Below are 27,382 nucleotides of genomic sequence, written 5' to 3'. Positions count from 1 at the left end.
GAATAAAAATATAATCAGAGTGGAGAACAGTGAAAAAAATCAATTTTCAAATTGGCACACACTTTCAAGGATTTACGTATCCGAAAAGAAATGGGAATTTGTTGGCCGGAAATATCAATGCACTTATCAGCATTAGATTAGTATTGTTGTATTGAAAAGTTGACGTCCGTTTGACATCTCTAAAACTGTGTTCTAAACAGTGGCTGTCTAACCGTTCTGTGGCAGCCATGGTACCCGTTGAGAACCACTCAGTGGGCGGCGAATGATGTCATCATTTGTGCCAATCGGTGGTCACTTGGTGGCTTTTGAGGCCGAGTTATCGTAAATCCGCCGACACACTATAATTTAGTCAGACAGCCGGATAGGCGCGCTTCGTCACTCAACATAATTTTGTTCCAGCTCTGCGGTCATATTTGACCAATCCGTGGCCCATTGTCGGAATCATCAGAAGAAAAATGGCGTAAACCGATAGCGATGAGTAAAATGTCGAGGCCCGCTGAACCCATCAGTGAACGTTGTTGAACATAATTGTTAGATTCATCCAATGAAATTTGAGGATACCGTTTTATTCCAGCCAAATCCAGGTGACTGGGACAAGCTACACCTAATGTCCCTAGCTTTTTTTCACATGAGCTGTTCCGTGGGAAGCTCGATTTGTGGTTTTATCTTTCCAGAAATAGCCATGACATACTAAACGCCTACATCTGTTCCGAGCTCAGTCAACAAAAAGGCAGAGTCGAGAGTGCAAACGGCAAAAAGATATTTTTTTATTGATTGTATGTGCAAAAGCATAACCAATGAAGTCATGAATAAGACGTGATGCAAAGCGGCATGCATTCTGCATTCTGAAACGCTGCATTTTACCGTCTCGTTATGCTCCTAAAGTAATAATGATGAGCGAGCCCCCTCCTCAAAGCGTTGAGTGCAAATCAATATTGATATTTACGAAATAATCCCATGTTTTTCCACTATTTTCAAACTCTTTCCTCCGTTTTTCATCCTCCCACGTACGATCAGAGAATAAGATGTTAATTGGGATTCCCATTATCATGAGCCGCAATCTGGTACCGTTAAGCCTTAGATGCTGCTGCTATCCGTATGACCAAAACAGTATTTGTAAAATACATTTTATAGCACCACTTTAGTGCATTGTGCTGGTACCGTAAGGCTTCGTCGCATATTTCGCCTCATGGAATAAACTGTGACTTTTCTATTCATAAAACTGACCATAGATCATGGTATTATGTTTCCAAAGAAACAAAAAGTTTAACCACATTGTGAGTGACGGAGAGACGCTGCTTACAGAACCGTCCTACAAAGTGCGGATTATATATTACGTTACCACACAACCAAGCAACGGCCACAAACCACTAAACCCGTCTGAAGCGCTGCTAACCACCCTGTCACCAGATAAATGCTTCTTAGGCATCTTGCGTGCAAGCTGTCAGACTATCTTCCACATAATTCCTCTGCGGTGGAGTCATTTTTTCCCGAGAGATACCAAAGCCCACTACGCACGGGCTCTAACTGATCTCTAATTTACCCGAATCCTGATTTCGCTCCGCGCCGGAAACTCGAGTCCAGTTTGCCGGCTTTAGAAGCCACACTGTCTAGGAGCGGCACAGGTGAGCAAATCACGTGATTATGTATGCGTCGACCAAGGCCAGCTGGGAATGAATCATCTTAGGTGGCGTAGACACTCGACACTAGCCTCTTCTCGGCCCCAGAGAGGTGCAGCTTTGGGAAATCGATTGTCTGAGGATGTCTGACGTCTTTTCTGTTACAGATGACATCCATGAAAGCTGTCGATATTTGAAGATGTCAACACCCTGTTGGAATTTTCAAATGCCAGTTCACAGGCGTTCGTTTTGCGTCCTTTTTTGAATAGATAAATGTGTCTTCTCATTTGAATTCCACACTCGTGTTGAATCTGCCACCGCCCCTGTTCGTCCCCCCGGTTATCTGCGCTGGATCCGCCGCTGCCAGGTGTGGGTGGCGGAAGTGACGTGCTGCCGCCGCCCCTGGCTGATCGCAGAGGCGGACACAGACACCGGGGATAGGTCATATTTCAGCCCGAGGGGGTGCGTGGGAGTCGGTGCGTTTTGACTCGTGGGAGGACCGGGTTTGGTGTGAGGATTCCTGGGGTCCCTCAGGGGGGCATCGAGCTATGATTGGTGTCAAACTTCAGCAAACAAGAGACTGAAAATAACTGCAGATGACCTGATCGTGTTTTAAGACATGGGGCAACCTTTCTAGGCATGAAAAAAATGGATAAGTTAACACTTAACTGTTAGTGATTTTTGGAGGTTCGTTAGAGCATTGTCCTAGGAATGGATGCAGGGAGCCGACATTGACAGGTGCTCAATATTTATTTTTGCAACGAGGGATTGTGTTGGGCTAGCTGACACAAGTCAGCTTCATTGGAAGCATCTCTGCGATCACAAATTGATATAGGTACTTCCCACCTCATGTTACTCAAACATAAAACCCGATAAGTAAAACAAAACAGATGACCAGTCATCGAGTTAAACATATGTTTTGCTTCACTAACGCGTTCAAACGTTCACTGCTTCACCGGTATTGTTATCTGTTAGGTATCTAATATCTTATTCTATTCATTTATTGTCTATGGCTCGGCTGCTCACGCTCCGCCTTCATGTGTCGATACACGTGTCTACACGTGGTAGACCACCCCAGTAGTCACGTGGTACACGTGCAACCCGTGGTATTACAAATACCAAGGACGGGAATACATTGGAATTCCCGTATGTTTTTCGTGCCCCTATCGCGTCCCATCCCAACGTTTTACCAGTGGTTGCAACAGAAGCGATGTGACGGCGGTGGGAGCCTAGCTCTGTCACCTCAGTGACATCCTGCCCCCTGATGTCTAATCACCTGTCACCTGTCACGTGCAGCGGCTGATGTCACATCACCGAGAAATGACGTCATATTTACCGCCACTTGGCGGTGTGCCTTAACCCGCGCGGGGCTGGGTCTCCAGCCGAACGCGCGGGGCTGGGGGGGGGGGTAAATTTTACCCCCCCCCCCTGTTATCTCCCGAACTAATGGTCCGATTTGGAAAATTCAAACGCCAATCGAAAGATATCACGAACAACTAAAAACATGTACTTAATTTTAAGTTTGAGGTCAAGGTCAAGGTCAGGTCAAGGGTACAAATTGCAAGTTCCTACAGTATCGGCCTTGCACCGTAGTTGCCGAAGAATGGAGTCATGGACTGAGACTGATCGCCCAAAACGTGTTCTTAGGCTACCAAGACAATATTCGTTGCATACAATATCATTCAGAGGTCAAGGTCAAGGTCAGGTCAGGTCAGGTCAGGTCACCAAAAACAAAATATAGAAAAGGGCATGTGCGACACATGTTTTATGGGTCATTTTACTCATAGAATTCAATAGGCACACTCAATAAGTGATATGGACCACCTCTGGATGAATTTCAGGTCGAGGTCAGGTCAAGGTCAGGTCAAGTGAGGTCAAATTTTGAAGTTGGTTGTTAAGGCCTAAAAAGGTGTCTATCTGATGCCGTTTTTCACGGCGAATCGAATGGTGCTATTTTTGTTTCCGTACAAGGTCTAGAAGTTCCAAAAAAGTCATTTTTCAAAAAATTTTGTGTGTCGTGACGTCATACAATTTTGAATAACTCCCACATTTTTGAACCGATTCTTCTAAAACTTAGTATGTAGGTGCACATAGACCACTTCTCTGACATATATTCCGGTTTTTTCGATACACCCAAAATTTTGGATTTTATAGCAATTTTCCCAAAAAAGTCAGTTTTTTGAAAAAATTTGGGCCAAAATCCAAAATTTTCAAAAAAACCGAGACAGCCATTTGATAGACAAAGTAGAATTACGTATATCCTTTTTTGTTACGTCTTGATTCCTTTAAAAATGAAGATGTTAGCGGCGTTTGAACTTTTGCCGTTTTTTGAGGCGAAAATGGCGAACATGACGTCACTAAAACGTCAATTTCTCCAAAAAAATTTCCGACGGATTTCGCTCAAATTTTCAGGGAACGTGTCAAATTGATGTAAGAAAAGGTACTGAAAGTTTGGCGGCGCTGCGCGCCGCCGTTTTTGAGATATTGCAAATATTCGCGAGGGGGGGGTAAAATTTACCCCCCCCAGCCCCGCGCGGGTTAAGAGTTGCCTTGTCATTGCTTGTAATAAATATAAACAGCTAGCTGGTTTTAACCCGCGCGGGGCTGGGGTCTCCAGCCGAACGCGCGGGGCTGGGGGACTGGGGGAGGGTAAATTTTACCCCCTGTTATCTCCCGAACTAATGGTCCGATTTGGAAAATTCAAACGCCAATCGAAAGCTCTCATCAGGAACTACTAAAAACATGTACTTAATTTAAAGTTTGAGGTCAAGGTCAAGGTCAGGTCAAGGGTACAAATTGCAAGTTTCTACAGTATCGGCCTTGCACCGTAGTTGCCGAAGAATGGAGTCATGGACTGAGACTGATCGCCCAAAACGTGTTCTTAGGCTACCAAGACAATATTCGTTGCATACAATATCATTCAGAGGTCAAGGTCAAGGTCAGGTCAGGTCAGGTCAGGTCACCAAAAAACAAAATATGGAAAAGGGCATGTGCGACACATGTTTTATGGGTCATTTTACTCATAGAATTCAATAGGCACACTCAATAAGTGATATGGACCACCTCTGGATGAATTTCAGGTCGAGGTCAGGTCAAGGTCAGGTCAAGTGAGGTCAAATTTTGAAGTTGGTTGTTAACCCGCGCCCCACTGGGGTCTGTGTATAACACGCCCTACTGGGGGGGGGGGGGGTATTCATAGCCCCCCCCCCCCTCCTAACTCCGAAACTACTGGGCCGATCGTCAAAATTCAAACGGCGTCTGATAGCCCCGGAAAAACTGTCGAGCGAAACCTAATTTCATTGACCTCGAGGTCACCGATGACGTCACAGGTCAGGTCAAAGTAAAAATTATTAGCACTTTGGCTTGTTCACATTTTGGGCTCTGGCCGCCGTCTTACAAGTCAGATCAGGCTCATTTTTGGTTTCCACACTCGTGAACAGATTCTCTAGATACCTTGAGGGTACCAAACTTGTACTTTGATTTTCAGGTCAGGGTCAGGTCATCACAGGTCACGAAAATATTATATCATGCGTCGGTCACGTGACACATGTTTTATGGTCCATTTAGGCCATAGATTTCTAATTTGATGTCGTCTGTGTCATTCAAGGTCATTTAGAGTCGAAATTAGCTTAGGTCAGGTCACTTTCAGGTCAAAAAAGGTCAAATTTTGAAGTTGAAATTATTCAACAAAAAAGGTGTCTATTGGATGCAGTTTGAGCTCAGGAACACGATGGTGCCATTTATATTGGTGTACGATACCAAATACGTACTGAAAAATTGATTTGAAAAATTAATAATTGTGAATTTTTTGCAATAATGCGTATAACTTGGCCATTTTTGAGATATTTAGCTAAAACTTGCTAGAGTTAGTCATAATCATGCGTTCTGTCACATATATTCCGGTTTTTTTCGAAAAGTCAAAAACTTTTTGAAAAAAATATAAAAATATAAATTTTGAATATTATTATATAAAATTTTCGAAATTTTCAAACTTTTGAAAATCCGAGATAGCAGTTTGATAGCGCGGTCAATTCTGAGTTCTTTCATGCAAAGAAATTGGATCTAGCTTAAAAACTGAGCTCTTGGGAGCGATTGCCGTGGTTCAATGTTTTGCGTCGAAATCGGACGAACATGACGTCACTCTGACGTCATTTCCGGCCGACCTATGGTAGCTACGAAGTTCAAATTTTGACACAAGGTGTTAAATTTATGCAGCCGAAGGGATTGAAAGTTTGGCGTCGATTCGTCAAGCGGTTTGGAAGTTATTGCAGAAAAACGGGAGGGGGGGGGCTATAAATAGCCCCCCCCCCCAGTGGGGCGCGGGTTAAGGCCTAAAAAGGTGTCTATCTGATGCAGTGTTTCACGGCGAATCGAATGGTGCTATTTTTGTTTCCGTACGAGGTCTAGAACTTCCAAAAAAGTCATTTTTCAAAAAATTTGTGTGTCGTGACGTCATAAAATTTTGAATAACTCCCACATTTTTGAACCGATTCTTCTAAAATTTGGTATGTAGGTGCACATAGACCACTTCTCTGACATATATTCCGTTTTTTCGATAGACTCAAAATTTTGGATTTTATAATGATTTTCCCAAAAAAGTCAGTTTTTGAAAAAAAAAAAATCGGCCAAAATCCAAAATTTTCAAAAAACCGAGATAGCCATTTGATAGACAAAGTAAAATTACGCATAACCTTTCTTGTTACGTCTTGATTCCTTTAAAAATGAAGATGTTAGCGGCGTTTGAACTTTTGCCGTTTTTGAGGCGAAAATGGCGAACATGACGTCACTAAAACGTCAATTTCTCAAAAATTTTCCGACGGATTTCGCTCAAATTTTCAGGGAACGTGTCAAATTGATGTAAGAAAAGGTACTGAAAGTTTGGCGGCGCTGCGCGCCGCCGTTTTTGAGATATCGCAAAAATTCGCGAGGGGGGTAAAATATACCCCCCCAGCCCCGCGCGGGTTAAATAAACTGTGTCTGGTCGTTCTGACCTATGACCTGGCGGTTGCATTGACTTTGACAGTGTCATGAGCTAAAGGCCCGAACAAATTTTTATCTTTTCCGTAGTATGTATGTAGAGCAGAAAGAAAGCGATTGCTAAAATTATCAGAAACCCTTAATAAATCTGGTCGTCGTTTTTCGTTTGGCGCAACCTGAGATCACGAGCGTAAATAAAAGGTTCAATTTTCTGAGCAAATCACTTGCAAATCATGCAGTTGCTAGAGATAACTGCATGGGCATTGCGTGGCTAGAGATAAGCCACGCAATGCCCACTCGAACGGGGAGGCGTATATGTCAATGTGCATATGCTCCCATGCGATTACTTCTAAACCAATGAAAGTGTGCGGCTCAACTTGAGACGCACAAAGCAGATTACGGAAGTTCACTGTTAGATGTCTCAAATCAGTCGGCTAAACATTTCGGTATAAAGTATGGCTTCGGATGAAGGCCGATAGCCTACAAGCCACAGGTATGCCTACAATTTGAGATCGGGTTGGCAGGGATAGAGTAGCTCGTGCTTCTCCGCATCCCCCATGCCAGTTACCATATCTTCCTCCTCCTTTTTAACCGCAATAAACACCAAGTTCCCCGTTCACTTCAGCAAACATCCCTTTCCATTTGTGGATTATTATTCGTATTACTTTGATATCGAACAAACTCGAGAGCACTCTCGATTCTACCGGTACAATACGTTAATTCTAGCGCGCACATTGGTCCTGCCTGACAGGTGGGCCAGCCGCGGAAACTGGCATCTCTACTGTGGACCGGTCCCTGGGAGCTCACATCTCACTTTGGAGCTTTCTCTCACGGCCCCAGCGTCGAGCCGAACGCACACGTGTGAGCCGTTTATCCGCCGGCATTGCTGTTGTGGAGCCTCAGTGGCCGAGTTGTTCGTGGCTGGCGAGGGGTCGGTTTAGCACACACGGTTGGCTCTCATTCTCAACAGTTATCGTCCACCGTGGCCGAAGAGAAGCATGTTTCTGAGTTTTTCCTCCGGTCGCCGCCGGCTGGAGCCTGGTGGTGGAAGCACCACTGCACTGAGGCGACTGCAGCGACATCTGTGGTCGCGATGGTAACGGTAGCTGCGACGCTTTGCAACCGGATTCGGGTCCGAGAATTGGGAGAAGCGGGGAGGAGCGGGGCCAACAGTCACCGAGACACCCACGAGAATCACCAGACCGGCGAACTCTCTCAAACATCCACCCTGTCCATCGCTACAGCGCCGCGAGTTCGTACGGCAACAACACACCGGTCGGTGTCGCGGTGTGCACCGTTCGCAGAAACGGCAGCACAGCTGAGCGACCGCGTCACCCTAGCGGCAAACGCGGGAACTAGTAGTGCAATCTATAGCCGCCAGGCGCCCAGACGAAGCAAAGCGGCGTGCGGGATAAAACATTTCAGCGATTCAAACAGACCCTCTATCTCACAGCTCACACCGTATCAAAGCAGAGTGCTGACGTGTGAGAGCCTCATCGCGTCACAAACTATTTTGACAAACATCTCTGAGTGTAGCCTCTTAGCCACCGGCCGCTGACGCGTTCGGTCACCAAAAAAAAAGCAGCGCACAAATTTCGACAGATCACGGGAAGTGGTCCCTGCTCTCTAGATACACAATAGCACGGCTCTGGGGGGTCTGAGAGGCCGGTATGCAGCCTGTCCGGCGCACACACGGCCTCAGTTGAGCCCCCTGTTCTGTGTGTGTCGGCATTCACCACGTCACGCCGTCCATACCGTCCGGGTCAGACGGAGCCACAGAAATATGACGTCATTGGGAAAGGCGGCACACCACTGGAAGGGCCAAATCCAGTCAGCTGACAGCGTTGGGATTTTGTGCTGAGCACGGCTGTGATCTCGTGACCCTTGTCGCCAGCGATTGTGCGATTTGTGACTGTGCATTTGGTGTACATTTGGACACTTCGTTTGTGCCTCTTGCACGCTAGTGTGTCTGTGTAGCGTATCGTTATTCATCCAGGGTTCACTTTGTGCACGAGTGACCTTATTTGTCCTTCTTTTCTCTTTTCACTGCACCCTTGGAACGCCATACGTTCATCAGACATTTTTCTGATGTTTGCTGATACTGGCGTACTTGACACTGGTACTGCTTTACTTGGTACTGGTACTCGTCGGTACCAGTACTTCTCTATACTTCTCAGTACCCTGCATCACACTGCGGCAGTCCCCTTTCCATTTACCACCCCTTTCCTCCCTCGGTAGCCGTCCTGAGCTTCTCACCTAGCCAACTGAGTGTGACACGACCCCCGCGCCCGTCGCCAACCACCCCACGATGTCCGGCGTCCCTTCGGTGGTCGGCGACGAGCCCCGGCGCCGCGGCACCCCCACTTACCAACTAGCTCATCTTCAGACCGGTCGCGACTGGCGGAGCAACGCTCCAGCGCTGGCGGGGACCGTGGGCAGACGGTCCCGGTCAAACGTCGAAAGGGTCGCGCCGCTAGTCGAGAACGCTAGTGTCCTCTCGCCGCCAGCTACCGCCCACAGGTCGACTTGTATTCAGTGGGCTCATGTAAGTCGGTGGACGGCGGGCGGTGCCAAACGGCGATTTCCCCTCAAAGTAGACCCAACCGCGGTGTGAGTGTGGGATTTTCGTTCGTGTGGTGTCTCGCAGTGTCAGACAGCGTCACTCTCTCTAGATGTTGGTAAGTGTCATCTTTCGCAGTGTCAGCGGAAAGTGACTCGTGCTTTTGTCAGGTCACTCCTGTGTGCGTTTTGCCGGTTGTATCGCCAAGTCAGCTTTCTCAGATCTTTCGCCTGATCGCTGTCAGGTATCCAGCCTCGTTCTAGCGGCTCTGAAATATGTGGCTGGCTCCCAGGGTAGGTTGTAACGTGTTATAATCCCGCCTGATTTTACCAATGACGTCATATTTCAGCGGCACCACCGACCCTTGCTGCGGCGACTGTCCACGACCCGAGTGTCATTCACTGCACTCGCGCGGAGAGAGAGAGAGGACAGAGCGCGAGAGGAGCGAGAGTGCGGGAGGACGTCCGTTCGCGCACTGCGCAGGTCCCGCAGAAGGAGAGTCGAAGAGCACGTCGTCTGAGGCGCTACAAATATCCCAATGTGGCGTACGTCTTCACGAAGGGTGCGTCAAGCCGACAAGTTTCTCTGCGGGAAAGAAATGGCACGGGTTAGAAGGTATTGCAAATATATCCCGTTCGGCTGTTCGTTTGAGCAATGACCAGGATTGGTCGGTTTGAAGATGCATTAACTATATCAGGGTGCAAAGCTGAGAGGGTAAAGTACTAATTTGTCGAGTTTTTTGTAATGCTCGAGCACGAAAGACTTTGCAAGAAATGTGAACAAGTTGGCTGATAATTCGATACATTTTTTCTGTTGCAGCAACATAACAAACATTTTCCTTTTGAAATTAGTAAGGATATCAAAAGAAGCAACACCGGTACGGAAGTGCATGGTAAGTAGTGACGGACATAAAAATTGGCAGGCTCAAACAAATTAATAATTAATTCATGTATCCTTCCGATTGGAGAAATAAAACGAGCAATGTCTCCAGTCTTCAAGACAAATTACGGTCTATGAATAGGTAACGGTGCAAATTACCTACCATACAGTAATTATTAGACAGTAGTTGTTTGTTAGTGTTGCATAAATTACTATGCATAACAAACCCGTTACACAAAAACAACTTGCATTCCTGGAGTCGCTGAGTTACATGCACAACTTTGGGTAAAGTTGACTTTCCAACTGCAGTTTTACCAAAAACTTGACAGATACTCGCTATTGTCGCGAGTCGATCGTAGTGTCATCCAGCGAGCACTTCATTATCTATCATCTCGGACGGACATCACGCTGCCTAGTGGCCACAAATGTGCTGAAAGTTTGGTACAGGCATGCCTCAGGCAGCTGGCTTACACAGGTCCGTCTGAATGTTCAGCCATCGAACCACCACACGGCGAGTCGGTTCCGGGTTGCTGACGCACGAAACAGCGTGAAAAAGAGGGCAGCACAAGCGAGGTCAGTCAGCTGCTGCCGTGCTGCCATTTCCTGGCGGGCGTACCGCGAAAATTGCACGTGCAAGCTGAGAGGCTGTGATAGCTGCTGCCAAAAATGCCTCATGGCAACGGCAACTCTGATGTGCACAAGAAATGCTATTGGTATCGATTTGAAGGGACGTTTTCCAACGGTTGAGTGACAACTGTAAAACCAAACAAAATGATTTAGCATCATGCAACCTATTTTCAAATGGAAGTCGGCCATAATAGGACTGAACGTTTTAACGTTCACTGAATAACAGTATGTTTTGGGTCCGGAAAGCCGTCGCCATCTTAGTTGGAAATTGAAACAACAGGTTGGTACGTCCCTGCGTAAAGCACAACTGGAAACGTGGTGTTGTCAGTCGCGACTGTGTTTGTTATTAGAGAGCAGGCGTTTATCAAAACAAAGATCAGCAGAATCATTAGGTTAGCAGTGAGTCAAAGCATAAGTCAGACATACGATTGAGATTTAGTAGTAGCTTAGGCGCGCCGAAGGAAAGTCAGTGAAGAAAACTCGAAATCAATTTATCTGCCAAAGACTTCTTTTAAAAGACAACTGCAAATTAGCCCCCTCCCCTCCCCCCCAAAGACTGGCTGACAGCAGCGATCACCTCTGTGCGAACTGCAAAAGGCACCTACCTTGGCTGGCAAACACTCTCAAAGCCAGGTGGGCGTGTTCAAACTGCAATAATCACCAAACAACACAGTGCTTTTTAGCCAGGGACCGTACGGGTGAAGCGGCATGTGATTCAGCTGTACACAGGTAGCCATGGAAACGGAGCCAGCAGCAGCGGCTAACACAAGCTTGTGAACAGTGGCCAGCAAACGAACGCGTGTAGAAAGAATAAGGCAGAAGTGTTGCACAGCTCATTGAAAATTGGATTATCAGGGGGTTGTCAAGTAGGCATATGACAGGGGATAGATGAAAAGGCCGGGAATAAACTTGATAAGCATGAGAGGAAAAGAACCAAAAGAATGCATCACGAAGCGGTCAATTGTAGTATCTCAAACACTTTACAAAAATATGGAGGAATAAAGATAAACAATTGGTATAACATAAATGGATACACATAGAAAATATAAAATTGCTCGAAAAGCTTATGCAAATAAATGTTTATGTACATACACTGCAAAGCTGGCTAACTTAATCAATGGCAATGTGTATGTGTAACGTCAAACAATCAACCAAAGTTGGTATACAGACATGGACACGAAAATTGCTCGTTCAACACGGAGCATCAAAAGCTCTGAATAGACTAAGTGGTAAAGCTCACGTTGAAGAGTTCTCAACATCATCAATCATCCATATTGCAAGCATCCTGACCATGAAAATTACAGAAAGAAAATTTAGATCATCAGAACGACCGTGTCCAAGTCTCAGCCAACAGAGCACAACACCCAGACACCATAAAGCTATGAGAACGACCTCCCATCTTACTCGCTCACCCAGTAAGACTTACTCGTTCTCCCAGGGACAGACGCTGCTTTCGTCGAGCTTCTGCGGTGGTGGCTCACCAGCCGCGGGTGCCACCACGTCGCCCCGCTTCGGCGAAACCCCCTGCCTCGATGTGCCCTCCGCCAGCTCGCTCTCCTCAAGCCGCGCTCTTCTCCTCTCGCTGGAGGATTTCTTCCGCGGCTCGCGCCTCGCACGCGACTCCTTCCTCTCGCGTTTCGCGTCGGCGGAAGCGCTTCGCGACCTTCTCTTCGCAGCATCTTCGGAAGTCGCTGCCTCAGCACCAGCACCCAAACCTGATGGTCCTGCCACTGCGGCGCCCGGAGGCTGCCCCTCGAAGATTTTGACTTTCTTCTCCTTGCGTCGCGTACCTCGCTCCCGTGGAAGGTTGGCCTCGCACTGCTTGTCCGTAGTGGAGCCATAGTCGACGCTATCGCCCGTCTCCACGGTTTGTGCGCAGCGATCAGTCAGCGTAACGATCTCCGTGTGAAATGGACCGCCAGACGCTGAGCCCGATTTTGCCGCACCACCAACAGCGCCTGATGCGGATGCTGACCCCAAACCGACAGCTCCCTCCGACGCCAGGTGGGAAGCGGATGCTGGAGATCCTGTTGTCGCCGACGGCGGTGACAGAGGCAGAGGTGGAGGGGGAGGCGTGGGCTCGTCGCGCTCGTCGATGGTGGCTAGCGGTGCGGTCATGTCCTGGAACATGACCGGAGGCGCGATGGCGGGGGTCCAGGCAGCAGGGACGTCACCGGAGACCACTGGAGGCGGAGGGCAGAGCGCAGGGCCGACCGCCGCTGCCACCTACAGGACCAGACAGCGGGCGCTATAGTTGTTGGAAGACAACAGCTGAAAGGGTATGGTTCCCGCGTAATGCCTGTGGTGCCTACTAGGGCGGGTCGATGGAAAAAGTTTCCAAGTGAAGAGCGATTTTCCTACGGGCTGATCCATAAAACGGTTAAAACATATTTTTTGCGAATTTTTGAAAAGGAACTAGGCGCGCCGTCAACGGTTTTTCGAGACCACTTTTGCTAATTTTTCTCGTTGTTTGCAAAATGTAGTGGGAAAAATTCGAGAAAGGTACTATATTTACCACTTTCCTAGTTCTACATGCTTACCCCCACCTCTTCACAAAGTTTGGAAACCCCAGTGGCAGAATCGTGCTCAGAATAGCGATTAGCATCGGCGCTCTGAGCGCAACGAAACCAGCGCCATCTATTGAGCGAGTTTGGCATAACATTGATTTTGACGGCTTTCCGACCGTTAAAAGCTGACGCAGCCGCTGCCACGTCGGGTATATGGTGTTCTTTGGTGTTCCTAGGTGTCTGGTGTTCCTTATTTGACACTAGGTGAGTTGTACCCATTCGATCCGAAATACTTCAGGAATCATAAATTGCTCCGGAAGCTATACCTATAGTGATTTCGCCAAGAAAACAGCGAGATGCTTAACTTTGATGCCTATATGTTTATCAGTTAAATTAAGTTTTGCAGACAGATAACATCAGTCCAAACCGTATGTTCGTTTTTGAATGCAATGTAGCCAGCCACCTAACCGTCCTAGGACAGAAAATCACACTTCGATAATTGATTCAAACGCCGGCATGAGAGCGTTGCATTGCGTCCTGATGGCACACGTGATGTAACCGAGACGTGCTCTCTTAATAACAGCAACGTATGCTGCCTAAGTTAGGAACCGGACGGCTCGCTCCACTGCCTGAGTAGTGAGTATGGGTATGCACCGGATCGAAATTAATTTGTTAAGCAGCGGGTCGAAGGTCACCCTCTTCCAGCGAGATTGCTATTGGTGACTCTGTAACGCGTTCTTTTGACCGATCTATGAGCTGCATGTAGTGCATGACTTGTTAATTGCAAAATGGTGATAGAATCGCATATCTTTATGTCTCCTGCCTCATTCGCTTCCTATACTTTTTTGCCATAAGTGTCTCGAGTCTTTTTATCACCATTCCTTAGTTCAGCAAGCATCGCAGTGTATGCACTGTTTGCTGGCTGTCTGTATCGGCCAGTACAGCCCAAAAAAGTTTCCTATAGTGAGCCCGGTACTTATTCCTATCGATCACTGGGCGAATAACACAGGCCGGTGAGCTGAGAGGTCTCGCAATAGCTGGATGCTTTGGAGTAATCCGTCTCTACTCCGTAATTTCGGACCACATTGGGACATAGTGAACAACATTGAACTCAGTGATAGTTCGAAGCTGGTCAATATATGTTGTATGATGGGCGATCGCGACGGAATACGTAACTTGCAAGCTGCCAACGTAAGCCATTTTACCAAATTCAAGGGCTCAAGCTTCCTTACTGACAGCTACCTCAGGATTTGTCAAGAGCGTGACGCCTGCTTCCGGGCTGTTCAGAAGTGTTCTCTGATCTGGACTGCATGGCGTTGCCCGAAACGGCACGAACGGTTCCTGCTCGATGCACAGGCACTCTTGGTAAATGGTCCACTGATCGGCGCAGCTTTAGTCCAGTGGCTTTTCCACAAGTCTTTTAAACTTGTTTAATAGTTTGGCCCTTGTCTGATTTTGGTGTAAAATAGAATAAGCATTGACTACCGGGCTCATTTACTGAAGCAATATGCTCGTCCAACAGGCTCGTCATAGCCGATGATCCAGCACGGCTATCCTTTTTATCATGATAAACGACGCATCCTTATGCACGTAAAATGCAGAAGGGCATTTCCTTTGTAATCACTTGCCTATCCGAGAACAGAATGTGAAGTGTCACCGAGGACCACCACGCGGCATTAGTTCCGTTTCGACATGGAGGCTCCTTTCCACTAACTGCAACAATGTCACATGATTGGGATCACAAATTGCGTCGGAGACCACTCAGCAGCTACTACCGCGGTTATTATGAGGTCAGTTTCCCTCAAAGCTCGATGCTCCACTGCTTGTTGCGGTGGCCCAGCCCCAATAGGTCATCAAAATAGGATCTGATGGTCCGATGAGAACGCGCGACTCGGGCAGTGATATGATACGCGGATCGCCGATCAGCAGGATACCTCGCAACTCATCCTCAGTCTGTTGTCAGATGAAGCCGGGCTAAGTTGACGAGGCTAACTTAGTACTTAGTTATTCTGCAATTGAGCTGCTACTGTTCAGTTCTAACACTAAGTTTGCATTTCAAAAGAAAGGTTAAATTTACATGCAAGGAAATAATCGAAGCCAAAACTGAAAATAATGCTGCTGAAGTCTCAGCGCAGAATCAAATGACTAATAGGTCCAGCGGACACTATCGCACTTGGCGCATAATGACTGTGCTTAAGTCGGGTGAACCCCCAATATGTACATTTCATGGCTACTTTAATTGCAATTGACAGCTTTCACGCTATATACGCTCCTGTGCCTTACGTTTTTTTCATCAGCGTCCTAAGATCGCGTCAGCAGAATGCATATTGTCTCGGCCGACGCAAGGTTAACAGTCCTCTCAAGAGATGGCGCTGCGATCGAGTTGCGTTGCGGAAAACCGATACAGAGAGCATGGCACCATGGCCACAGTTAAAGAGATACAGCCAACAGACTTGCAGAATAGGTTGAGGAATAGCTGAAGTTTCGAGGTATATATTTGAAAATAATTAATCATATGATATTTGTGCTCAAAACTCGCGTGCAGTGAAAATGTAGCGAAAAACCCGGTTGAAAAATTGGCTGCGGCGACCCGCAACATCAACCAAAAAAATTGAAAAAATTCACACAGTCTTCTTGTGACATGCTCCGTAGGAATTTCGGTCTTCATTATGTGTCCTCGAAAAAAAGTTCTCGGATGACCCGCCCTAGACTGCCTACATGATATGTTTAATGCTTTACTGCTGCAAGCCAAAGGAGGTTCCGCAGTTGACTGCTCTGAATATAATACAGCATGAAGCTAGGCCAAATACACGTCACAGAAACTAATAGCATAATCAACATCATTGCGATATCAAATTCTGATTGAGATATATTGATAACGTCTTCATATGGCGTTGCTCAACAAGCCCCAATGAAAAAGAGTAAAGACCAACTCTGGTTCTCAGTGAAATCAGTCTTACCTGATACTCAGCAGTGGTGGGCGATGTTCCAACGGCAGCATCTTTTACTTCCACAATGTATTCGCCATCCTTCGTTTCTGTTCCGGCAGCGCCTTCCTCCGCTGCTGTGGCTAGCAAGCTCGCGGCATCCCCAGGCAGCGAAGTTACCTCTTCGCCCTTCGCTCGACTGTGTTTTCGTTCCACCTGCACCCCAGATGAAGAAGGTCTTCCTGGTACGAGCTCCAGAGGCGCCACTGCTGAACATTCACCACCCTCAGGAAAGAAAGCAGCTCCAGCTGAAGCTCCTCCTTTCAACGATCCCCCCGAGGTTGGTGAAGGACCTGCGACTGAGGCTTGCTCTTTTGCCGCACCCTCTACTCCGCTTGGGGCTCCAGATGCCAGTCCCGGAGAGCCAGCTTTTTCTGCCGGGGTACCTGCCGCTGGCGAAGAGCTTGCCAGCCCTGAAGCAGCTGCAGTTGCTGCTGATCCTTGTGCTGCAGTTGCCGAAGTACCGCTACCACCCGGCACGGTTGAAGTGGTCGTGGAACCACCGGGACCCTGTACGATGTTCTTTGGAGAGGATGAGGCTAGAAAGGACTGCTCCGAGGCTTTGGGAAGGGCAGAGGAACTGGACGCATTTGAGCCTGCACCAGACGGAGGTGCAGAAGCACTGGTTGAAGATGGTGCCGGTGGCGTAGCCGCAGCGGTAGCTGAAGCAGAAGCGAATGCAAAGGACGCAGCTGTCGCTCCAGGAGACGGCGAAGAGGATGCGGAAGCGGCAGCGACTCCCGCAGGCGAAGCAACAGCACCTGGTGCCGCTCCAGGCGAGGGACCACCAGGGGCGGCCGGGACGACCGCAGAGGCGGGGGCCGAGGCTGGCACCAGAGCCGTGGAGCCGCTGGCGCCGGTACTCGGAGGCGGCTCAGAGCTCGGACGTGCTGGACAAGGACTTGGGGAAGGACTGAGCCCGGGAGCCGGTCTTGCTGAGGGAGGCGGGGTGGCCGGCGCCCCCAGAAAGATGCCGGCGTCCTCCTCCTTCCTGCAAAGGTCAACGGGCAACGGTCAGAAGTCAGCGGTCAGAGGTCAGAAGTCAGCGGTCAGAGGTCAGAAGTCAGCGGTCAGAGGCCAGAGATCAGCAGAGGTCAGAGGTCAGGAGACAGGAGACCAGTGAACACATGGTGCTGGTTTCCGAGAAGTTGCGTGGTGTTAAAAAAAAATAAGGAGATTCAAGTCAGGTGAGGCGGCGGTGTAAGACTGAAATGGCTGCAGCTTCAAATGACAATGTAGATCAACAGTGCAGCCTGGCGTAGACGGGTTAAAAAAAAATAGGATTGGGGTATGTGATTTGCACGCAAAGTTCAATCAGAAAATGCATTTAGTTAGTAAGTGCAAGCAGTGATGTTGTTTTCAAATATTGGTCAGCGCATATGCCAACACCATATGTTACGTATGGAAGCCAAATGATGATTACCCTTGTTTTGCTAAAATAAAGTGATCAAAAACAAATTTAAACCGAAATAGATTTTTGAAATATTTACAAAAAGTGCAACCGAATAAATTGCTATTAAAAACAAAAACAAAAACGCAGCAAAGACGACCTTGTTGGTGCGCATAAAACCTCACCAACGTTCCAAACAAGGAACAGGAACATACGCTTATTTAAATATAAATTCTGCCACCCATGAAATGTTTATTGTATGTAGTGTTGTTTTTTGCACATAAAGTGCAATTTTTGGTACCAACGATGTCGTGTTACAACGATTCCAGGTTGTACCGACGAATTTCAACGATTATTTTAACAGAAAAAAGATAATAAGGCCATTTAGTACATTTATCCTAAAAAGATCATAGGATGGCACAAGATTGTGTCCTACCAGAGTCTACCCTCCACAAAAAATGGAGGGATAGTGAAAGTGCGTCGCTACGTTTGGGTTATAAAGCTTTTCAAATTCTCTCCTTGTCTTCACTTCAATTGAACTTTCAAAAACTGCATTTGTCATCGTAAGCTGCACATTTGAACATCAAACCTGCCTAAATGGCGAGTGTAAGCTATTTCCACGCATCATCTAAAACATTTTTACGTGCAGCTGCATGTTATGTGTTTAAACAGCTACATTCACCTGTTCCTTCTAACAATTATGGTAGCCATCAAGTGTGTCCAGCATATTGCGCACAAATTGTGTAAGTGAACAAAGTATGTTGAGCTATATCAAACATTGAACACGGTGTTAACATGTCAACATGGATCATGCACCATCGAAGAGAACCCGTTTTACACACCATCCAGGCTGATCACAGTTAGTAGCAAAGGTCGGGAAGGGCGCACGCGCAGGGGGGGGGGGGATTATCGCGTGTGACCAGAACTATGTTAGTGCCTGTGTGATTACTAATTGGGACTTGTGAGAGTCTATCAGTGGCTATTATTTTAGTGATAAGTGCCTAGTGATTAGTGATCGGTGTTTGTGCACGTTGGCTTTGGAACACGACCAAGGGGTGAACAAATGTAAAAGACATACTCGTAAACCACAATTGTCCATAAACATGATAGATGAACGCAATGTTGATGGTTCTACAGTGCTACACTGAAATGAAACATACATTAAAACGTTAGCTAATGCCAATTTCCAGTGTTGTTCAACATATTTCCACAAAACTTATACATTGGTGCATCCCGTGGTCGGTAACGAAACAGTGCATTGGTAAAGTGATCGAAGAAACAAAGAAGCTTGCCAATGCGAAGGTGCCAAAGCGACCCAAAGACGTTGCAATTTGACGTTGCCATTCTCACGACAGACGAACAGAGCACTCAGTTGTAAGAAAGATGCGGAAAATGTCATCAATAGTGTGGGTGTTTTTGTAGCTGCTGAGGGTGTATGGTTCTGTATAGTGTGTGGTTTGAAGGGTTGTAAAAGTCAGCGGATGTGTGTAATGTGTATCATATCCGCTAACATAAAGTTAGCGGATGACGTGTCTCTCTACTCTAAGCAGTTGTCTCTAGAGTCTCGGATATATGCCGCTGTGAATATCACCTGTGTGCCGCTGTGTCTCTCTGTCGTGTATGTCGCTCAACTATGCTCCCAGCTGTGTTTTGCTGTGCCTTTGTGCTTCTCAGCTGTTAGAGGCTTTAGCGACATGTCACTGTCATCTATATGAGTCGCAATGTTTTGCTGTGTGCCGTGATTTTTTTATAGGTATGTGTGCCGTGATATTTTAGCTGTGTGCCGGGGCCAATGTGTTAGTAAGTCGTGTGGTCATTTGTGTCTCTCAGCCTTTGTGTCGCTGTGTCTCCCGGCTGTCCTTGCTGTGCCCCTCTGTTACGTGTCCTTGTGTTTCTCGACTGTGTGAGTACACCACCATTTCCCGCTGTGTTGCTCTGGCCTAAGGGATCAGCAATCTGACGATGGGACGCGGGCTTAACTGCCGACCAAGACCGGAGCAGGATTTCGACACGGTGCAGCCGGACACACACGCACACACGCAGCATCGCCGACAGGGCACGAGCGAACGCACGCGAGTGTGCGGGCACACACGCACGCACGCACGCACGCACTTACAGCACAGGAACGGTCGGCCTTGGCCGTTCTCGACTTTGCAAGTCACCCCTGCAAAATGGGTAGCTCACTGAACGCATAAAACTGGCCCGAGAACAGAGCACTAGCGACAAAATAGCACTAGGCGGCACAAACTCACCAGAAGCATGTCACAAAGTCGCGACCGGCAGTCTGGTAACTTTGTGGCAACGTAGTTTAGCTAGGCGAGGTTGTAAGCGGTTTGGGTGCTATTGCTAAGCGTAGCGAGGAGTCACTATTGACTAGCCTCTAAGCTCGCTTTATGGCGGTAATTGCAATGCGCAGCGTGGTTTCAGCTGCCTTTATAACTTTGTATTTAGTCCCAATTGTTAAGCTGTAGCCTTCAAATATGAAGTTGCTGTGTTGCTTAGTGCTTACAGTTAGGCTTCTTACTTCATGTTCTCGCAACGATGAGCAAAGTTGATGAAGCTTAAGATAACAAAATTAAGTGTTATTATGTAGCAAAGCGAAACACTATAATTCCAAAACGCATTGCCTAGGTTACCTCATGCATTAGGCTCACTTTTCCGATGTCATTACACTTGTTATCTCCTTTGGGAATTTATTATTAGGCAAATTTGACGCACTCACGCTGCGAGAAGGCCAAAGACTGATGACACTTCTTCTCCTGTCGACAATTCACAGATATGAGTCGTTAAAACTAAATCATTAAATATAAGAACTTCTACGAGGAGCTACAGCACACGCTAAACCTAGTTTTATGGCCTTGCACTAAACGCTGTAAATGCAGCTATATAGTATTGTATATGTATGTATATGTAGGGGATATGTAGGTTAATACCTACATATCCCCTAACATGTAGGCCTTTATCGAATGCCCTTACCAAAAAAGTTCGACAGACAAAAAGCATGACTTCAATATCCTAACCAAGAACCTGCATATTGTCGTTCTAGACAATGTTCTAGAGGTCTGTCATTATCAAACAAATAACAAAGATCATAGAATGTGTTGTCTTAGACTCTCTCGATGTCTGTTTCTCGCGAGAGGAATAAGTTTTTTTGCGGTAATCTTGAAGGTAGCCTGGTTTAGCCGTCCTAAGAAAGGAGGCCCGACTGCCTGACAACAAGGTAGAAAAGTGTCTGAAATCTGAAAGCCACAGAGTCTAGACTGCCGGGACCTTAAAACGACACGTTTAAAGTGCATTTTATATGGAACGTGACAATAATGCACAGTGCACACTGCACATCCACTTCGGTGGAGTCTAAGTGCCACTTAATTCCAGCGGTCATGCGTGCAAAAATGCGGCAAATGAATTTTACTGGAACCCAAATCTCATTATCAGCGCTGCAACTATAGTTCTTATTAGACAACTAAAAAGTAAAAGAAAGCAATGAACACAATTTTACTTAGAACAAGCGCATACATTTCTAACTGCACACAATAATGACTGGACGTTTGATAACTTTGGCCTCCCAAAACGTCATACCTTTCAGAGGCATAGTGCAAACATTTTCATGGAGCAAAACAAAATTGATTTTTGGGGGAGAGGGCATACCTGTACGGCGGTTCACAGTCCGGCTTGGCTCCGCCCCCTCCAGTGGAAGCGACCGCTGATTGGTCCTCGCTGCTCAGACGACCAGAGCTGGCCACCAATTGGCTGATGTTTGGTGGCGTGACAGACGAGATTTTCTTCTTGCCGGGAGCCCCAAATGTGAAGAATCTGCCATCGGTGGAAAAAGTGTTAATTATTGGAAAAATTTAGCCTATAGGTCAATAGAAAAAAAAAAAACAGACGGATTTGTTGCTTAGAGGCTGATACTGGATTATGTTCCGCGTCCAAAGTGTGAGACAATAATCGAATTTCAACATAAATACCGCCGCCAGGAGGTTATGTCATGGTGAATGAAGAGTTTGTAGACGAGGTTCACTTTTGGGCCAATTATGATAATTTATCCAACCGAGAATTATATGCGCCTATCTTGCCCATCTTCAGTTCAAAACTCCGGATAGAAGCCCGATGTTTTTCAGGATGTTTTTGGGTTTATGTAAGCGGTCTGATTTCGCAGTACGCCAAATAGCCTTAGTCACAAGGCGTCCTTAAACTCATACCATGATATTGCAGTTTCAGTTTTAAGCACTTTGTTATAGTGTGCTGGATGTGGACTTTGTTTCTCATCCATGTAGTTTTATCCATGTAGTTTCCGTTACTTAGTTTCACAACGTCACAACACTTGAAGATCACTAGAAGAGTATCTTCGATGATGAAAAAGTATCGTAAGCCTGATATCTTTTTCAACAGGGATCATCTTTCTGAAATTCTGAATGTTAGGATGGAAGAGGCACTAGGTTCATCTAGTTAAACAGCATGGAATTATAGTTAAAGTCTGGAAAACCTAAGAAAGAACATATCTCAGGCGCAATCGCCACCAATGCACGAGCCTCTATAATGCCTGCAACATATTCGATATTTTAAAACACTTCTTTACGTGGCTTTTCAGACAGATTTTCTCTAAACTGGGCATGTGCCGTGATCAAAGCACGCGCAGTGATTCAGGCGCTTCAAATCCGTTCTTTCTTAGGGTTTCCAGACTATCGTTATGAACATCTCTGCTCAAAAACCGTTTTGTATTACAATGGATACGTTGCGATAAAGCGATTGAAAAAATAAGCACATGCTTTATGAGATAAGCAAATATGCGAGGAACGTAATGCAAGAAGCGGTGTCGTGGAAGCACGTGCTGGGTGAGTTGACCAATTTGGGCGACTTGAGTGTACAAAAACATGCACCAAAGAATGCAACTGTACCCAACTTAATGACGAAAAGCTTGAAGGATCATGCAGGAGTCCATGATTACTGGAATATCAACTTATGATATGTTCCAGATAACTTGAAATGCAGCAATCGTTGCCTATAGCCTCTTACAAGAACATTTGAGTGGGTAATCATCCAACACTGAGCAGAATAATCCCCAGGGATGGATCCGCGACAGACTTGTTACCATGGCAACTGGCGTCAGCCAGTCATCTTGTTATCTAAGTTGTCATGGCAACGCCCGCTTCGCTGGTGCGCAAACGATGCACCTAGATAGCCAACGTCTTATCGAATTGCATGTCTGTCCGCGCTTTTGAAGATTGGCGGCCGTATACATATCTTATCGGTAGAATAGTGGGATGCATCTCTCGAAGCCTTATTTGAGGTAAAAATAGGTGGACGAAAAAATGGGAAAATTTATTTGGACAGCAAGGTGCCCGTTTCCTAAATTTATATGAGCAATTAAGAAATGAATAAAGGAAATTGTTGCGCCATTGTGATATACGCAAATACTATTTTCATTGTTCTTGGGATATTTGCAAATCGTAACGATAACAAAAACTATGCGGCGAATGTAAGATCGTCGCAGTTAATTAGGTACGAAAAATACTGCCACGAGAACAATACCACTTTTTCCATTCAGATACAAGCTTCTCATTTTTGCTATTGGCATCCTCAGGAAAAGTTAGGGATTTTTGCTCGGAAAGGAGCCAAATGCCTACTCACTAAGGTATACTTACTTCTTTGTAGAGCTTGTGGAACTGTAGAACATCAATAGGAGAGAGGGACGCATGTGTCAGTAAAGAGGGAAAGCTACACGCTCGCGCACAGACAATTAGCCGGGCCAGGCTAGCCATGCCAGATGTATTGTTGCAATGTTGCTGCGTGTTAGCGAGAGAGAAACTTTGACCGGCACAGCTGCTCAATGCTCATGGCCAGAGAGCGTTTTGGGATCGACTTTTTATCACATCATAAACGAAAAGAAGATTCATTGGTAATGGAAAAGATTCATCGAAAAGAAGATTCATTGGTATTCAATTTCGGTCATTGAATTTTATAAAGTAATTATCGTTTTAAAAAGTTGAGCATTTTAAATAAACATCTTTAAAGCGACTCTATTTTCATCATAAGCGACGGCACAACGGAAGAAAATATGAAGCAGTGTGATCTTTGGTGTCTAGTGTCTGGCTGGGTAAGATTACAGTCCATTCCATCATATTTTTTGCTCTCTTGCATTAGCAGCTGTGGGTGTTGAGTCCCCTCTCGGGTATGTAATGCCAAACAGTGAAGCAGCCACCAAATATAGCAAAACAATAGACAACAGAAAATCACTGAGAGACCCTGATAGCGCACAATGACGGGAACTGCGTGACATTTAGTGGAACGTAGATGGAAAAGTAATTACAACATTTGTGTGACAGCTGTGCTTATTGGCAATAATGTAATTGTCAATAAATGCAAACGAACAAACAGCGAAGTTATAAAAACTTAAATACATTTCGGTTGAAATTTTCCTGAATGGTGATTACATCAGACATCTCAATCTTACGATTTTTAATAACTAAATCAGAATAAAATAATTATACGTTACGAAAAAAGAATAGCAGTAATAAATATCAATGTGCAGTTATTTGAGCATGTTGAAAAATGTAATTTGTATGATAAAATAGAATAACTGCTCACTGTTCAACGGCGTGCTATCGTACAATTTTTGTCATGTTCTGAAGCAAGCGTCTGTACATGTTTGTGTTGTCATGACAACGGTTAAACAGCATTACATCTATCACAATGTCATGTGAAAGAAGACAGTCCCAGCATACCAAAGATCAGCATGCCATCTCACCTTTTCTTTGACGTGGGATTTGTTGCGTTTGTCAGCAGATTTTTGTAGTGCTCCGAGCGCAAAAATCTTGGATAGCAGTCCTTCTTCAGAAGCAGGTCGAATATGTGGTCAGCTGCGTAGTCGTACGTGAAACGTGTGGGATTTTTCAAAAGTTCTTGAGTGCGCTCCATTGTTTTTCCGTCGATATTGATCTCACATGGTGCCCCCGGCCGCAGAAACTCGCTGAAAAATGGAAACGCTGTATTACAGTTTGTTCAAAACTAGACATAGTGGCCAGTGTTTGTGATTTGGTAGTTACACTAGAAAAAATGTACGTACAAGATAACATCTCACATATAACGTTAGGTCGTTCAGAACTTTTCCGTGAAGTCTCATTAAAAGGTATAAATATCAAGATCAAAATTCAAATATTTTCCAAATATATATATGGTAGTAACAGCGTTGAGCGAAAATATGCAGTGGCGGATCCAGGATTTTCACTGGGGAGGGGCTGCAGGTCATAATTGGGCGCCACGCCCCGGATGGGCGCCATAGTCGCATCGTATTGGCGCTGAAATATTGGCGCCCAGTGACCCTGACAAGAGGCGCCCAGGATCAGTATGTACAGTGACACCACACGATTGGAAATATCGGTGCGGAGCGTACTGAAACGACGTTATTCGACTGATTTTTGCATCCTAGTCCTAGTATGCGGCACTCCGATGAGTTGCGAATTGAAAATTGGCGCCACTGCGCCTTCAGCGCAGTGGCGCCAGTTTTCCTTGGGTGGGGGCTGCCAGCCCCCGCAGCCCCCCCCCCCCTGGATCCGCCACTGAAAATATGGTGGCTTTTCGGTTCTCAAGCTTCCACACAATTCAAGACGCCTCTCGGTGATCAGAATTCCCATGTGATTTGAGAATTCTCTCGGGTCGCAGAGGCGGCAGACGGCCGCCTTCGATCGATGTCTGGCACACAGTTGAACTTTGCCCCGTGGCGCTCCAGGCGCCAGACGTCTGTAAATCCGTACGCCTTTCTAGGATGGCGCATCTAGAAAGGCGTACGGATCAGGCAGTTCTGGTAAAGAAAGGGCATATAATACCGGTTTTGGAACTGTTTTCGTGTGGTAAAAAGTCATTAGCGACAAGCTGTTGAAGTGTGTTGAAGAGCATGATATTTGCTATGATTGGAATGTCGCCTAAATGTCCACTTTGTAGTTTGATTTGGCATAGGATTGCATTCGAAAGACTTTTCTTTCAATGCTGACGACACGCTAGTGAACAAGCTAAAATACGAGCAGTCAAATGATTTTTTCGTGATCCGCTATCATTTCACTCCCCCCACCCCCCACCCATCGACCTTCGGCAAATTAGGCACAATGTTTCGACAAACGATTTACGAAGGTTTTTCATTGTTCGTCCCAAAATCTCCCACCATTTCCATCACTCACTCGTAGATGTGGCGGACCTCGTCGGGCACCTGGCTCAACGGCATCTTCTTCAGCTGATGGACGGCGCTCCAGAAGCGGATGTTCTCGTGGCTGAACTCCTTCCGCATGCACGAGGTGAACTCGTGAAGGCCTGTCGGGTCCGACACCGTCTCTTCCATGCTGATGGCCCAGCGGCGCACGCGGCGCTCCGTGGGGAATTCCACGCTAAGAGGGAGTAAAAGGGGAGGGTTAGTGTGGTTCGTGAGGGTGTTAATTGTTGGCTATGTCAGGGTTGTGTGAGAATAAGAGTTAACCCGCGCCCTGCTGGGGGGGGGGGGTGTTTGAACACCCCCCCTTGTGGTTTTTCGCAAATATCTCAAAAACGGCGGCGCGGAGCGCCGCCGTTTTTGGTACACCTTGTCATACATCAATTCTACACATGTTGTTAAAATTTCAGACCAAGGTCATTCAAGGTCAGGTCACCAGGTCACTTGAAGTGACCTCACCTCATAAAAAGTTTCAATGTCTGCCATAGCTACACCGAGTGACCGATCGCTTTTAAACTTTCAGCGATTGCTAAGAGCAATAGCATGTACAAAATGAATATCTCAGAATTTTGATATCGATGACCTAAGGTCAGGTCAATTTTGCGACCTCCCCATTATAAGTCAATGGAAGAAAATTGAAATGCGCCTCTTTTGGACGAAAGACATTATAAACACTCCCAAACACCGAATTACAAGTGGTTAAGACACACTGAACATGAAAATGGTGTCCGTGACCCCTGTTTATGCCCTGAGGTCATCTTAGGTCACGAATGGTATCTAACGGTTTTTCGCAAATAACTTTTGATAGAGGCATGCTAGAGCGATGAAAACGCCTTAGATGTGTTCAGCTCGACGATACGGATCGACTGATATGCAACATGACCCTTTCCGGCCAGGTCATGACCTTGACCTGAGGTCAAATTTTCAAGTTGACCTTTCAAGGTCAAGTTATAGTTCATTAGATGCGTCTTGACGAGAGGAACACGATGCCGGTAAAAGTAAGCTCGTACAAGGCTTGGGTCAAAAGTTATTGCAGAAAAAACTGTTTCCGAAAAAATCGGCTATTTTTGCAGTTTTTGCCCCCTGCAGGCAAAACCGTTGACGTTAGGTCAAATCTGAGAGAATTACGCAGAAAGGGCGTTATAAGGGCTATCGAATGCGCTTTTCCGCGGCGCTGTAGCTCTATTGGTTCCCGAGTTATGCGTTGGCTTCTTGGAAATTTTCGACATTCGACCTGGAAATCGGCGAAATTTGCCTTCAATGACCTCTGGTGACCTGACCTTTGACCTGACAAAAAATTGACCGAAGTGATTTCGTCATCATTTTTGACGCTCTTTCGAACGCCGCCTTCCGCGTATATCGACGTGGCCCAGGAGCCGAGTTACAAGGGGGGGTGTTCAAACACCCCCCCCCCCAGCAGGGCGTGGAAATCCAGGACCCCCAGCCGGGCGCGGTTAAATAGATACTCTCTCTTTTCTCCCTCTTCTCTCTTCCTCTCTCTCTCTCTTCTCTCTCTCTCTCTCCTCTCTCTCTCTCTCTCTCTCTCTCTCTCTCTCTCTCTCACTAGCCCTCTTTCCTCTTAGCCTCTCTCTCTCTCTTGGCTTGAGTGGAGCAACTTCCTGCTTTCTAACTTGCT

General features: G+C 46.4%; 1 protein-coding gene across 1 annotated transcript; it reads right to left on the bottom strand.

The window, feature by feature from the left end:
• Positions 1–7,231: 7,231 nt before the first annotated feature.
• LOC122376879 (mucin-19-like) lies at positions 7,232–25,924 on the bottom strand (the record flags this gene model as incomplete). Its single annotated transcript, XM_043356865.1, has 7 exons — positions 7,232–9,741; positions 12,089–12,888; positions 16,130–17,147; positions 21,195–21,359; positions 23,192–23,212; positions 24,295–24,516; positions 25,721–25,924. Coding segments are annotated over 7 exons (2,491 nt in total), but the record flags the coding sequence as incomplete, so codon positions are not given.
• Between the last annotated feature and the right edge of the window lie 1,458 nt (positions 25,925–27,382).

The sequence above is a fragment of the Amphibalanus amphitrite genome, unplaced genomic scaffold, assembly GCF_019059575.1.
Source record: "Amphibalanus amphitrite isolate SeventyFive unplaced genomic scaffold, NRLGWU_Aamphi_draft 002369F_arrow, whole genome shotgun sequence".
NCBI classification, from domain to species: domain Eukaryota; kingdom Metazoa; phylum Arthropoda; class Thecostraca; order Balanomorpha; family Balanidae; genus Amphibalanus; species Amphibalanus amphitrite.
This window is presented reverse-complemented; position numbering and strand designations above follow the sequence as displayed.